The 16,388-nt window shown below is 44.6% G+C and overlaps 1 protein-coding gene across 1 annotated transcript in view; it reads left to right on the top strand.

Moving 5' to 3' along the window:
- RNF213 (ring finger protein 213) overlaps nucleotides 1–16,388 on the top strand; it is a 282,285-nt gene that overhangs the window by 25,040 nt on the left and 240,857 nt on the right. Inside the window, exons 5-7 of the mRNA XM_088448501.1 lie at nucleotides 525–658; nucleotides 812–967; nucleotides 13,467–13,663. Of these exons, the coding sequence (XP_088304627.1) occupies nucleotides 525–658; nucleotides 812–967; nucleotides 13,467–13,663 (487 nt within the window). The remainder of the gene's footprint in view (nucleotides 1–524; nucleotides 659–811; nucleotides 968–13,466; nucleotides 13,664–16,388) is intronic.

Below are 16,388 nucleotides of genomic sequence, written 5' to 3' on the forward strand. Positions count from 1 at the left end.
ATGCCTTTCAAAATCATGTCCAATCATCTGATTTTACCACAGGTAGACTCCAATTAAGCTATAGGAACATCTCAAGGATGATTAGTGGAAACAAGGTGCGCCTGAGCTCAATTTTGAGCTTCATGGCAAAGGCTGTGAATACTTATGTACATGTGATTTCTTAAATTTTTTTTTTTATTAAATTAGCAAAAATCTAAAAAAAAAACTTTTTACACGTTTTTATGGGGTATTGTGTGTAGAATTTTGAGGACAAAAATGAATGTAATCTATTTTGGAATAAGGTTGTAACATAACAAAATGTGGAAAAAGTGAAGCATAGTGAATACTCTCCGGATGCGCTGTATGTGAATATAGAGTGTGTGTGTGTGTGTGTGTGTGTGTGTGTATATATTTAAATCAACGTAATGCTTGACTCCTGGTGGAGACAAATCTGGAAGGATGTTTGTTTTGAGAGATGCACAAATGCTTTACACTGTGATATGTAGTCAATACTGTTTATTTCTATTTACAAATATCTGTAATAGAAGGAAGAAGTGACAAAAAATGACGATGGAGATGCAAAAAAGCAGCAAGGAAATCAACAAGATGGAGATGGAAAAGTGGCTTCAAGTAAAACGGTTTCAGGCAATAAAGCAAATAAACAAGAACGAAATGTAAGGTACATTGACAATGACCCATGGTTTTCTGTGTGCTGCCCCAGATATAGAAGCCAGTCCTGGCAGAAGTTTAGGTGTAGTTGTACTAATGAATCAATGCGTTGTCTATTTTGGGTATCAAATTTCTTTTTACAGTAATTTTATGAATTTTGCAGGAATCTGGATCCAACCACTCAGATCACAGTATACTTCCATGTGATTGTGTCAAAGGAGTTTGCTGGGAAAGCTAAAGATAAAGTGATAGTGAAAGCTGGAAATCTGCATGGGTATAAGGACTGGAAAGAAGTTGTTTGTGAAATGCACTGTATAGAGTAAGTTGTTCTTGTTATTTTTAGGCTATTATTTTTTTATTAGTATTGTATCGATTATTATCATCATTTATAGGGCACCACAAAAACTTGCAGTACTGTACAGTGGGGTAGGTAATCCACATTACTTAATACTAATGAGACTAAAAGGCATACTATAGGATATTTAAAAAACATGCATGCAACCGTAATGGGAATTACAGTTGCATGCATGGGAATTAAAGCAGAATATTGAACATTAGACATAATAGGTAAAGTATATAACAAACTAGTAGCTGATTTTCTGTGATCAAGCCATGCAGGTGAAATGCGCGTCAGTCCCTCCCAACTGCACAGTGTGGGACACCCCTATACCCCGGTTATATGTTGATTATCCTTATGCTACTTTAGCATTTACTTTGAAGGTATGTTTCATATGTTTGCTCGGCATGCATACACAGGCACATCAGCAGTGAGTCATTGATGCAGCTGATTCCTCAATTAACTAGGGAAGAGCGGTTCGAATTCTGTGGAATCCGAACTACTCCTAACACCGGGCCGCTGCTCGGGTGTTCCCGTCTGACTCTAATCTCTCTGCAAGGCCAAACGTCTTCCTCCCAACATTAGATTCTCGCGAGAATTGTTTTCTTTATAAGGTGCGGCAACCAGGACTCGGTGCTATTTCACACGCACACACACTGCGCACTGCTCTGCTAAGACTCGCAAGTGGCTGAGTTGGTAAAGTGACTGTATAGGGGGCACTGACTGCACGCTGATGTATGCTGCGCTACACTCTTCTGATTAAAGTGGCTCTGTCCAGACTCACAAGTGGCTGTGCTGACAAAGTGACTATGTATAGGGGGCACACTGTAGGCTGATGTATGGTGCCCTATAATCTCCTGATTAAATGGATTAGACTCACAAGTGGCTGTGTAAAAAAAAAAAAAAAAAAATGTAAGAAAGTAAAAAATACTTTCAAGAAAGTGAAAAGTAAAAAAAAATAATTTTTTTTTATTGGTGCTGTACCCCACTGTGTATACAAGCACCGTAACTCCTTGGGCTGTACCCCACTGTGTGTACAAGTACTGTGACTCCTTGGGCCATACTTCATTGTGTATATAAGCACTGTGACTCTGTTGGCTATACCCCACTGTGTGTTCATAGCACATGAGCACTACGACAAGTTACTGCAAGAAAAGTAAAAAAAAAAATAATAAAAGATAAAATAAAATGTTTATTTGTGTACTGTATACAAGTACTGTGACTCTGCAGGCCGTAGCCCACTGTTTATGCAAGCACTGTGACTCAATGGGCAATGCCCCACTATGTATACAAGCACTGTGAATCTTTGGGCCGAACGACACTGTGTATACAAGTACTGTGACTCTGTTGGCTGTACTTCACTGTGTATACAAGCACTGTGACTCCTTGGGCCGTAGCCCACTGCGTGTTCATAGCACACAAGTACTGTTACACGTTAACGCAAGAAAAGTTTTAAAAAAGTTTAAAAAGGTAGATAAAATGTATAAAAGAAAAGTGTTTATTTGTGTTGTACCCCACGGTGTACTGTATACAAGTACTGTGACTGCAAGCTGTAGCCCACTTTGTATACAAACACTATGACTCCTTGGGCCTTACCCCACTGCGTATACAAGTAATGTGACTGTTGGCAGTACCCCACTGTGTATACAAGAACTGTGACCACTTGGGCTGTAGCCAACTGTGTATACAAGCACTGTGACTCCTTGGTCTATAGTCCACTGTGTATACAATTACTGTGACTCTGCTTACCGTACCCCTCTGTGAGTCCATAACACACAAGTACTGTGACTCCGCAGTGAGTGGTGATTAGTAAATACATAATACTAGTAAGTAGTTTTTGTACAACGTGAGTGTTTTCACCAATATGGATCACGACAACTAACCGAGAGGAGAGCAGAAGCAGCAATCAAATGCTAGCACTGCAGCTGCTGCAACCAGTCATGACAACGATACTAGTCCTTCACTATCATCTAAAGCTGATGCTCAAGGGCATAGAGGCTTTAAAAAATCAGGGTATCTGAAATAAAAAAAAAATCGAGATTTTACACGGCTAAAGACAAAAACATGTTTAAAGGTTAGTGCAGAAAAACAAAAAATTGGCAAAATACCATTCACCACATGAAGTGGTAAAGAAAGGCTCAGGCCTTGGCCTTTATTTCTGAGTGGTGGTTCTGCAACTGTCAGTGAGGCATCTTCTGCCTCTCGTGACAAAGTGGGACCTTTTCACTCAGACTTTAGAAGAAGTGTAAAAAACTGAAAACCACTAAGGCAGAAACACAAATGTCACAAATCCCTGAGAAGAGCCTAAGTGTGTCCAAAAGTTCTATGTGTGAGCCTGACTGTTCAGAGAAACCACCTTCCACAGTTTCTGATCCCTCTATATTTGTGGGGATGAGCAGCATAAGTATTGCTGATTACATATAAATTGAGGATGCCACTATGGAATTGCAAGAGGATGAGGGGGATATTTGTGTAGCTGACGCTGGCACTAATGAGGATATTGAGAATGTTGTTTGTGTAAGTCAGGCACCAGTGGAAGCAGCTCTTGGTAATTATATAAAGAAGGCCATTGTCATGCCTGGACATAGGACCAACAAATCCACCTCTTATGTGTGGAATTATTTTTACCTATATCCTGACAACATTTGTCAAGCCATCTGTAGCCGTTGTGGAACCACAGTAAGTAGAGGTAGGGACGTTAAGCATCTAGGAACCTCCACGCTATTACATCATCTGCAGCGAGCTCATGACAAGTATTTGATAACATCAGAAACTGGTGCTAAAAAAATAACAAGCAGTCCAGTATCGGCTAGCTCCCTTCTCTCTACTAGATTCCAGCACCTGCAATCTCCACCGCCAACACCTTCATCCTCAATATCCTCAGCAATGATCAGAGGTAGAACGGCAGCCAATTTGTTATTGCTAGGTGACTCCTCCCCTTTGTAGGACTCAGAAGAATCCTTAAGCGCTAGGCTTGCTGCTGCTGGGGGTGGATCTTCATCCGGCAGTGGGTTTTACACAGTTAATTGAGGTCCTGTGTCCCTGGTACCAAATTCCATCTCTGTTTTATTTTACCCGAAAAGCCATTTCTCAGGACGTAAAAAAAAACCCTAATTATTGGCCTACAAAATGCCATTGTACTCACTGTCCATTTAACCACAGATATGTGGAAAGCGGTAGTGGGCAAACTAAAGATTACATGATTGTGGCAGCCCACTGGATGGGTGAATCGCCTTCAGCAGAAGCAGTATCTAACAAACATCAGCTCATTCAGAGGCAGGCTACTCTGTTTCCAACCGGATTAGTTAAGAGGCATACCGCTGACCACATCTTAGAGATGTCATATAAACATGGCTTACCCCACTTGGACTCTCCTCAGGATTTGTGATAACGCCACAAATATTGTGAAAGGATTACAACTGGTTAAATTTCAACACAACTCCTGTTTTGCTCACATGATAAACTTAGTGGTGCAGGTTTTTTTTTTAAAATGACAGGGGCATGCATGTGATGCTGTCTGTGGCCCGAAAAATTTCGGGACATTTTCGGCATTCAGCAGCAGCATGCAGGAGATTGCAGCACCTACAAGAACAGTTTAATTTGCCCTGCCATCAACTGAAGCAAGAGGTGGTAACAAGGTGGAACTCCACCCTTTATATGCTACAGCGGATGGAGAAACAGCAAAAAGCCATCCATAGCTATACAACACGCCATGACATTGGGAGAGGAGGGGGAATGTATCTTAGCCCAGCACAGTGGAGAGTACTTTCTGTCTTGTGCAAGGTGCTCAAACCATTTGAAGTAGCCACATGTGAAATGAGTGCTGACACTACTAGCTTGAGTAAGGTGTTTCCCCTAATTAAGCTTTTGAAAAATCAGCTGGAGAAAAGGAGGAGATTAAACAAAGCGAATCCACAAAGTACGCCGGACTTGTAGATCAAGTCCTTTATTCACTTTGCCAGGATATCTTGAAATCTGATTACTACATTTCAGCAACCGTGCTTGATCCTAGGTTTAAGTCGTATGCTGTATCTTTCTTTCCAACTGACCCAGATCTTAAAAGATGCAAAGAGCTCCTGGTGAGCAAGTTGGCAGCACAAGTGACACATGTTTCTTCAGCAGCAGTCAGAAAAAAATTCAGCTTTCCCAAAAGACCCAGTGGTGATGCAGATAAGTCAACCCAACATTTCTACTTGGGGATCCACAGGGATACCTTGGGGATTTAGGTGACATCAGGAGATCAGGCACCGAGCAGCTAAAATCTTTCTTCCCAGGATGCAACTGTTTCACCTAAACCACCACCCCGGGCCAGAGGCACCTCAGACCGATTCGGTGCCCTGCCAGAGTGGTCGCACCGACAAGCAGTGGGGGGGCTGTGCTCCAATACAGCCCCCAAAGTATTTACGAAATAGAAGCACCCAGTTTAGTGTGCGCAGTGCAGACAGTCACATGGACGCCTGCGCATCCCCCGGTACTGACCGGAGCCCTCGGCAGGGTCCTGCGAGCAGATCCCGTGCGACACCCCCCCGGACCATGGCTGGAATCACGGGGGGGGGGGGGGGGTGGGTGCAGGTGCACTTAGCCTACGCCCACTGGACCACCAGGTAGCTGCCGGCACTAGGGGGTTAATGCTGGCTATGTAGGAGGCCTGAGCCTTTAAGGCTGACCCCTCCCCTCTGCACTCCCGCTCTTTTTTCTCTGTGGAGGTTACATGTGCAGTGACTCCACCTCTCCACAAGCTTGGCAGCCATTTTAGGAGAGTGGAAGCAGCATTTCTCAGCGGAGCGGTCCCCAGCATACCTCGCCTTCAGGTCAGTGTATGCCTAGCTGTTAGAATACCAGACTCTGTCTGTGTAACAGCGCTAAAGTGCCTTTTGTGCATGAGTTTACTCTGCATTGTGTGTGACCTTATTGCTAGCATCTGCTGTATGACTTTCACTTTCTTTCTGTCACAGTTTTAAGCTATCCCTGACTGTGAGTCAGGGTGTGCATATACCTTGCAGTATTGTCTGCTAAAGGTGGGTCACAGGCACAACATTTCTGTCTGCCAGGATGTTGGGTGGTGAGGATGAAGTGCATGCCTCCCCTACCCTCCTAACATGCATTAAGTGCAGGGCAGAGTTGAAGGAAGGGAACATTTTCATGGATGGTTTGTGTGTAAAATGTTATACCCCTCCTGGACCATCGGCAGTAACCGCTTCGCAGCAACAGCCTCCTTGGGCGAAGTTTGTACAGGAGCTGAGCGCCATGTCCGCACGCATGACCATGCCTCCTATATTTCCCTTTGTGGGATGCCCCCAACAGACTATAATGTCTCCTCAGGGGTTCCTCTCTCAGCCTGTGGCGCTGCAGGCTCCTCTGGTCCCGGTTAGCACCATTGCGGTTTCAACCAGGACTCAGCCATTAGAATTGGGAGTGGGAGGAGAGGCCCTGGTCAAGTCCAGGAGAGATCTGGTTCGATCTTCTCAGTCGACTTTAGATGACATGCTGCTCTCTTTGGACGAAGGGGAGCTCTCAGAGTCTGTCTGAGGGTTCATCCCTGGAAGAAGACGCTTCATCAAGGTGTATATCACCGGCCTTATTAGGGCGGTGCGTGCAGTGTTAGTGATTGAGGAGGACGACCCACCCACTCCTAAAATTAAACACTACTTATTCAAAAGGGCTAAGCAGACTGCAGCTATCTTCCCTTTGTCGGAGCAATTGATGGACCACAGGCAACAGGCCTGGAAATCACCTGGTAAGCGTTATCAACCCTCCAAACGCTTGTCTTCATCGTATCCCTTCCCTTGGGAGATGTCACCTACAGCAGATTCACATGTCATGCGCTTGGTTAAGAGTGCAACGCTGCCCTTGCCGTCCATGTCTTCCCTTAAGGATGCCACGGATAAGAGAATTGAGATGTATCTGAAATCCATCTATTCTCTCTCTGGGACTACGACTCGGCCTGTCATGGCCATCTGCTGGGTGACCAGGGCTATGGTGGCATGGGCTGATGCCTTGGAGGCCTCTCTGCCTCGGGACGCACCGCAGGAACAAAGGACCCTGGTGGGTAACCTACGGGATTCCTCCACCTATATCAACGAGGCAGCATTGGATGTGTGCCTCTTGAATTCCAGGGTCTCTACTTCTGCGATTGCTGGTTGCTGTTGTCTATGGTTACGCTCCTGGAGGGCTGACGCAGACTCCAAGAAGGGGTTGGAGGTCCTCCCCTTTAATGATAAGGTTTTATTCGGTCCGGAATTGGACAGAATTGTGGAGACATTGGCCGCGGCTAAGTCTGCGTGTCTCCCGTCTGGACATTCGTTCTCTTCTGGTGCCAGGTCTTCATCCTTTCGGTCCTACCGACATCCTAACAAGGCCAGGGGTCAGTCCTTTCCTAAACAGTGCTTCAACAAGAAGAAAAGCAAGCCCAAGAAGCAAGTCTGGAGTACCAGACGTCCAGCCTCCAAGCCAGAGGACAAGCCTTCCTCCTGAAGGGACGGGCCTCCTCTTGGGGGACCCCAAGGTGGGAGGCCGACTTCTTCAGTTTGCGTATTTTTTGTGCCTAACCACAACGTACAATTGGGTCAGAGAAGTGGTCTCCAATGGGAACACTTTCTCCTTCCACAGGAGACCCCCTCATAAATTTTTCTGCACAGGTTCTCAGGACAAGACCAAGGCCTTGCAGCTTCAGAAAGCTGTTCGGGCTATGCTGATTGCAGGAGTCATTGTCCCAGTTCCGGCTCCCCAGAGGGCTCATCTGTCTGATGGCGTGGCTCTTGAGACAGCCCTTCTAAGGTCTAGAGGTTTCTCATCCTCTGTGGTTCAGACTATGATCAGGGCTCGCAAACCTGCTTTGGCTCGGATCTATCACAGGGTGTGGCATACTTATTTTGAATGGTGTCGTCCTCAGGGTTATGACCCTCAGGTCTTTAAGATTTCCACACTGTTGGCTTTTCTGCAGGCGGGTTTGGACCTTGGTCTGCGCCTCGCCTCTCTGAAGGTACACAACTCCGCATTATCTGTGTGGTTCCAGCGAAGGATTGCCCGTATATCTGAGGTTCAAACTTTTCTTCAAGGGGTCCTTCACATTCAGCCTCCCTATGTTCCTCCTGTGGCACCTTGGGATCTGGCTGGTTGTTCTTGTGGCCTTACAGGGCCCTCCGTATGAACCACTGGAATCAGTGTGGACCTCAAATGGCTTACAGTTAAGATTGTTTTTCTTCTGACCATGGCTTCGGTCAGAAGGGTTTCAGAGTTGGGGAGCTCTCTTGTCATTCCTCCTTTTTGGTTTTTCACCAGGACAGGGCAGTGTTGAGAACTCGCCTACTTTCCTGCCTAAGGTAGTGTCCAGTTTTCACATCAATGAAGAAATTATTGTGCCTGCCTTTAATCTCCGGACCTCTCTCTGGGTGAAGCCTTTTTGGATGTTGTACGTGCCCTCATAATTTATGTGGACCGTACCTCTTCCCTTCGGAAATCCAACTCTGTTCTTTTTTGGATTTTGCAAAAGGGGTTGGCCTGCTGGTAAGCAGACTTTGGCTTGGTTTTAATAAAAAATTTATTTTAATTCTTGTTCTCAACAATGGTGGAGGAGTGACAGACCATTTCTGCGGAGTATGAACGGAGATGGAACTTCCCAAACTGCGGTGGAGCAATAGACTTCAAACATGTCCAGATTACCCCACCTGCCCACAGCGGGTCCTTTTATTATAAAGGATTTAACAGCATTGTGCTCATGGCGGTGGATAATGCCAATTATGAATTTATTTTTGTGGGCAGAAATGGCCGTGCTTTGAATGGGGGTTCTTTTAAGCAAACCCTCTTCTGAATTTACCATCTGAAACAGAAACAAAGCACGGCCTAAACTATGTTTTTGTGGCTGATGAGGCGTTTGCTCTCCATGAGCATTTGCTGAGTCCATATGCGCAACGAGGCCTTACAAAAGAGAAGCACATTTTTAATTACAGACTATCCAGGGCTCGCCGAATAGTGGAGAACACATTCGGCATTCTATGTAACCGGTTCTGGGTCTTCCATACCTCTATTAATCTACGTATGGACAAAACAGATTCCGTTGTTTTGGCCTGCTGTGTCCTCCATAATTTCCTACTGAAAAAGAGTACGACCCAGAGGACATCAGACAGTGCTTGAAGACCCGGACCAACCGGAGGAAACAGTGCCAGTGCTCTCTGTGGCCCCACCTTCAATGGAACTGTGAGGGCTAAAGAGGTGAGGGAGCAATATCTGGCCTACTTAAATGGTGTGGGAGCAATACCATGGCAGGAGGACAGTATTCCCTAATGGACTACAGGGGACATGTGAACTGTAAAATTAAAAACTACTTCCAACTTCACAATTGGACTCTTGTTCTGCGTCTGGGTTTTCCACACCAGGGTCCTCTGTAGTCACCACCATTAGGGCCTTTGAAGGTCGCTGCGGCTCCTGCTCATGCAGAAATTTCAGCAGGTCAAAGTAGCGTACTTGTGTAGGTGTCAGCTGCCCCTGCTTCGGATGGCCGGCTCTCTTCCTGCTTCCTTTTGTCCTTCACGTATACAGTGCAGAGATTCTGTATTTTGTTCTTTACCCACACCACTGTGATATCATCATCTGGATGGAAGGTCTTGCTAAATGCAATTAGCTCCTGGATAGCCGCATTGCATTTTATTTTGTTGCGGTAGTGCTGACTTTTGACTCTCCACAAACATGGGCATGGAAGAGTTCTGTGAACCCCGTCACGAACTCTCTCTCTCTTGCACTTGTCATTCCTGTTGGGGAAATATATTGTAAAAGTTTCAATTGTTGTAGGTTTTAAAGTTGAACATTTTGTAAAATTTTTGAGTTTTAATACCGTTTGACAAAATAAATGCAGTTTGTTTATTTTGGCATGTGATATTTGGAAGAAATGGTGAATTCAACCTTGGGTATGCATTGGTGACACAGGGGTTAATATACACTTTGAGGGGCCAGGGATATGCATTGGTGGTGCAGGGGTGAAATACACATTGGTAGGGCAGGGCTATGCATTGGTGGCGCAGGGGTTAATATACACTTTGAGGGGCCAATGCTATGCATTGGTGGAGCAGGGTTAATATACACTTTGAGGGGCCAGGGGTATGCACTGGTGGTGCAGGGGTTAATATACACGTTAGTGGTGCAGAGGTTAATATACACTTTGAGGGGCCAGGGCTATGCATTGGTGGTTCAGGGTGTACAGGCGGTGTACTCACTTTTTTTAAAGGCACACTCCGCTATAGACGATGCTGCTGCTTCTCTCCTCTCCCGTCATCTGCCACAAAATGGAGGATGGGAGTGTCCAGGGACATCGCACATCATATATCGCATCGTACTGCAGCAAAAGTACGTACGATGTGTGTCAAATCATACACGATGGATCGCAGATCTTTCTGCAAAACCATCTGATCTACGATGCAGATCCACGACGCCGGGGACGCGCATCGCATCGGAATCATCTATGAAAAGCCTATTTTTCACACGATTGGTTGTTCCTATCAGTCGAAAACATGTGAAAAATCGCCCCGTGTATGGAGGCCTTTACTCTGAGTAGCATTACCTCAATCCCTGAATTATAAATCAATAAATGGGAACATGTGTAGATAGCTTTTAGAATCTATTTCAATAACAATTAGAGTAGTACTTTCCACCTGTGCAGTGGTACCCTTCTCCCCCCTTGCTTTCCCTTTTGCATACTCTAAAATATATAACAAACCAATGCTATGCGGAACATACAAGAAGCATGATACAAGGACTTGCAGGTGGACGTTGTCACATGATTTAACAATTACATAACAACGGGTTAAAAAGATAGCAAGTGTAACTAGGCTAGATTAGGAAAACCTTGGGTACTGACAGGATCCCTGACGAAGAAGGTCCAGACAAAGAGGCAGTCGGAAAGGTGGAGCAGCCATCATGCTGCAAAGCAGGGATTATCAATGATGACAAGGCCAATCTGAAATGACTGTAAAACCTTCTATTTGTAGTCTCTGGAGTGCCCTGAACAGCTGTGAAAAACAGTACCCCAGCTGAAAAGTCCAAGGGATCTTCATAGCATCTACGAACAGAGCCTGAGGATCTTTTTATTCAGCTCCTTAAGCTGGGAGCTTTTTGTTTAGGCAGGAAGCCATGAGGTCCACTTCTGGGCACCTCTACTTGTCCATAGTATGTTGAAACACCTACGATGATGATCCCATTCCCCGGGGTGGACTGTTTGGTGACTGTGAAAATCCACCTGCCAGTTGTCCACCCTTGGTATGTGAACCACTGAGATGGTGGGAACCCACCCCTCCGCCCAATGAAAAATGTGAGCAACCTCCATCAGGAACCGAATGCTGCGAGTCCAGTCTTGTTTGTTTATGTAGGCCACCGTCTGAATGTATCCGAATCGGGTGGCCCTGGAGGATCTCTTGGGCCTGCATCAAGGAATACCTGACTGCTCTCAATTCCAGAATATTGATAGGAAGATAAGTTTCAGCCCCTGATCCTGAAGGCGATGATATAGTACAACCGCTGCCCAGCCCGACAGGCTGATATCTGTGGTGATCAACACCCAGTCCCATGCCAAAAATAGGGAGCCCTTCACCAGATTTGGAGTGTGAAGCCACCACCAACTAGACTGCTGGGTTTGGAAAGACAGCCAAAACAATTGCCTGTCGAGATGCAGTTCTGTCCTGGACCAATAGTGCAGAATCTGCCATTGCAAATGTCCACTGCAAGCTAAAGATCTTGACTGAGCAAATGTTCAGATGGAGCCTTGATCAGGAAATCGTCCAGATAAACGATGACTGAAACGGCTCTGAGATGCAACAAGACCACCATATGTTCCATGTTCTTTATAAAAACATGGGGGCTCATGAATAGACCGAAAGGAAGGACCTGGAATTAAAAAAATGCAGATTTTCTAATGCAAACCTGAGAAGTGAATGGTGAGCCTCGCAAATGGAAACATGGAGATATGCATCCTTTATGTCTATAGACGTCAGATACCCCAGCAATCACTGTGCGAAGCGACTCCATCTTAAACTTGGCTTAAAACAAATAACGATTTAGATGCTTCAGATTGAGAATTGAACAAAACGACCCGTTCACCAAAAAGAGACTGGAATAAAAACATTGACCCTGTTGGGAAATGGAGAAATTATTCCAGAATTTATAAGGGACTGCACAGACAACAGCAGAGATGCCTTTCTGACCAAGTCTCTTGGAAAAGGGGTGACTTAAAATCTTCTGGGGCGGGAACCCTCCAAATCCAGAATGTAACCCCTGGACACAACTCTGTTCATCCAGACATCTGGAAAGATTAAAACCAGACAAACCTGGAACTGATGCAAACTGGCCCCTACCACCTGAGGGCTGACTAGGACTCTCTGATCGTCATGTAGGAGATTTGTCCGCAGACTTCGAGCCCAACCTCTTTGTCCAAGACTCAGTTGTCTTATTGACCCAAGCAACTGCTAGACTGGTACAAAGGGAGGCTCCAGCTAAGGTAATTATAGATTTAAGCAATCCTTCACATTTGTAGCTGTAGGAATAACCGTTGCCTTAGCCAGTCTGACTGGGAGCATCAATCTTAAGGGAAATTTCCCAAAGGGGTAAAGGTATTTGACATTTCTAAGAACCTGAAATCTCTTATCTGGCTTAAGCCAAACCTCCTTCAAAATGTCATCAAAATGAGAAAAAGCAGGTAAAACCATATCCATTTCTGTTTACGCTTAAATAAAGACTCAGCAGCACTTGACTCGGAACTTCAGACTCCTGGAGATTTAAGTCTGATGTGCTGCCTTAATTAAATCTCAAATACACAGACCAGCAGGAGCATCTTCCTCCCAACTTTATGCATCCTCCCAGTCCAGATCTTCTAATTCTCCTGAGAGGAAGCTGCGGACTCTGGGGGCGATTCAGACCAAGCCTGTTAAGCTGCGATCGCACGCTATGGCCGATAGTCGCCCGTCAAATAAATATGTTTTGCGGAAAAATGAAAAGGACGATGCGTCGCAGTGCGCGAGCCAGTCACTAAACAAAAAACTGAAGCGCGTGTGGAAGAGGCAGGTATAATATAAGAGAGGGGACGGAGCCTAACACCTGTCATTTTAGTGCCTGATCTCCTGGACCGACCCCTACTACCCAATCATGGCTGTGTCCCCCAGCGTGGATGAAAGAGGAACACATTTTTTGAGTGCTTACACCAATGTCATTAATTTAAATACAAATGTGACAAATGTAAAAAGAGACATCCCTAATGTGATACATGTAAAAAGAGACATCCCTGTGTTCCCTTACTCTCATTACATATTTAAGCAATAAATAAGGGTTGATTGGCAAGTAGTATATTAGGAGGAAAAGGAAATATTGCAATTGTTTTGCTATGAATGTGCAATGCTGTACATTACCTAACTATCTCCTCCATAACAGACATTTATACTGTATAAACTTGTCATAAATCAATGACTGTAATATAATTTATTCTATTCATTTTTTTTTAAAGAGAAGTCAAAGAGCTTGGATTCCTGTATGAAGGACATGCTTACATTTCTAAGGAGAATTATGACAAATACATCCCATACAAATATGTTTTGCGGAAAAATGAAAAGGACGATTACGAGTACATTCATAATGCTACGCAAGGAAAATCGCCCGTCAACCGCTGCCTGTATATTCCTTTACAGTATGTCTTCGGAAGAGGTGAGACTATTCTAACATTTCACTCTACAACAAGACAATTATAGAGAGTGTTTGGGAACCCAGACATCTTACCTGAATCCCTACTTGCCTTTATTTTTAAAAAAGTGCTACATGTGGTTCTTAGGACTATTTTTTCGACCAGAGAAAGCTATTTGGTGATGCCTAAACTTGATGTAGATATTAAAATTACAGAGTTTATTAATACTGGGTAAGGTGAAACCCTCACTGTTAATTATAGAGAAGAGTGTTGCCTGCTAATGTAAAATTGTGGAAAAAGGGTAGTGGAAGACATTTGAAATATTAAAACAAAACATTGCGTCATCTGGTAAGTGGATAGTAGTCCTTAAAGCACAAGGCTTAAAAGGGAACTCTACACTGTATTCCTATATCTGCAATTATCATTTCTCCTTCAGTATAGTCACCATCTCCTACAGTTCATCGGTTACTTATCCTGCTATTGGGGGAAATGGTAACTTCTCCCTGACAGCCAGGAAAAGATTGACCATTGAACTATTGGACTATTGCAGTTCTACTAGTAGAGAGCATTATTGGTTCAGATATGTCCTTATACATCTTTGCTGCAGTTGCGCTAAATAGCCCCTCTCAGCGTGCCAGGTCCCGTGAGACTCTGCTAGCGCCAGGTGTCTTTTTTGCCGTAACTGCATGTAAGTCGCAATGCGATGTGACTTTGTGTGACTGAGTCTCTGAATCTGTATACAAATTGCTACAATGTAGCGGGCGCATCTTTTTTCATTCCAAGTTCCATTGTGGTTCATATACAGCACAGTCTGCTGGTGCGCCCTAGTCGCATCACATTTCGACTGAAACGCATTGTCGTCGAAAAAAGATGCCCAGTGCTAGCAGAGTAGCACAGGACCTGGTGGCTCACTCATGCCAGGCAAGTAGCGCTGCGTAGCGTATTGAGGCTAGATGTATGAGGAGGACGCACCTGTAAATATGGCTCTAGGGTAGAGTTCTCTTTTAAGCTGTAAGCAATTATTTTAGATATTACATTTTCTTGCAGACATAGATAAGCACAACACTTACACATCATCACATCAGTTAGTACAAATAAAGCTGGAAATTTGTAATGTTTAAATTAAAAACACTTAAATTGTGATGTTGAGTTGCCCAGAGTGTGAGATTTTGGGAAAATATAGCATTTATAAAAATGTAATCATTCTGATCCAGTCTATGAATGTGTAAGTCTAAATTAATTTGGTTAATTCATAAAAATGTTACTAGGATTTTACTGTATGGATTTGTCTCATACCCTCTAATACTTGAATATGACTGCTGTTGCAAATGTGAAATTTTTATTGAAGTCATACAGGGCATACTCACATGCTACGCATTTTTGCATATCTCCTATTATGAGTAAGATGAAACATGGCCGGATACCTATTTGTCTTCCTGTGAAATGGGTGTTTCGGGACAAGATTTTAGGGGGCAACAATGCAATCTCATGATCTCATGAAACTTGGCTCCTTCCTTTCCATACTCAACTTGAAATCCCTCAGTTTCTTTCTCTGGGTCCCAAACTTCAGGATGGAAACCATCTGTTCTATCACACAGGCCTTAGAGCCCGGTGATTTCTTGGTGTCCTCGGGCATCAAGGATGCCTATTTGCATGTTCCCAACCAACAGTTGTTTCTCCATTTTGCAGTTTTCTTGGACCATTTCCAATTTTGAGCCTTACCATTTGGTCTTTCAGCGGCTCCTCCAGTATTCACGACTGTTATGTCAGTGATGGCGGCAGACCTCCATCTTCTAGGGATCCAGATCCTCCCTTACCTGGACGACCTACTAATTGTGGCTCAATCTCCTGTCATTCTGCAAGAATATCTCCTGGCAGTGAAGATTCTTCATTCACATGGTTAGCTCATTACTTGGTGCAAGTCCAGCCTTTCTCCCCAATGACGGATGCAGCATTTGGACGCTCTGCTGGATTCCAAGTACCAGTGTGTCTTTCTACCTAGAGACAAGATAGTCTCCTTGCAGAACATGATCCGGCGTCAGAACACCTATGCATGTGGGTTCTGGGAAAGTTAGTTTCCACGCCCAGTTTAACTACAGACATCTTCAGTCGGAAGTTCTTTCCAAGAGGAACCGATCCCAATTTCATCTACGTTCTCAGCTGCTGGCCTTGTCCCAGTAGGTACATCACTCCCTTCTATGGTGGCTCCAGTCCTCTCACTTGGACAACCGCTGGCCGTTCCTAATTCAGACTGGATCCTTCTAACACAGATGTGAGCCTGAGGGTTTGGGGTTCCGTAAATTCTCACCACACCTTTCAGGGTCATTAGACAGCATGGGAATCCCTTCTACCAATCAACATCCTAGAGATACGGGCGGTCTACTATGCTTTTTGTCTGGCAAACCAATTCGTCAAGGCAGTAAAAGTTGAATCGGACAACAAGACTGCGGTCGCTTATATTACGCGTCAGGGAGGCACCCAAAAGTCCAGGTGCCACGAAAAAAGGGTCTACATTGGGTGGAACACCTTCTTCCTGCTCTTTCGGCAGGGTACATTACAGGTGTCCAGAACAGGGATGCGGATTTTCGCAGTCTTCAGGACATTCATGCCGGTGAGTGGTCTCTACACTCAGACGTGTTACAGATGTTAGTGCACCGCTGGGGTTGTCCAGACGTAGACATGATGGCTTTCCACCACAATCACAAACCTCTCCAGTACTGCTGCCAAACCTGAGATCCAGGAGCATTA

This window comes from Taudactylus pleione, unplaced genomic scaffold (genome assembly GCF_031769625.1).
Source record: "Taudactylus pleione unplaced genomic scaffold, aTauple2 ptg000456l, whole genome shotgun sequence".
Taxonomy (NCBI): domain Eukaryota; kingdom Metazoa; phylum Chordata; class Amphibia; order Anura; family Myobatrachidae; genus Taudactylus; species Taudactylus pleione.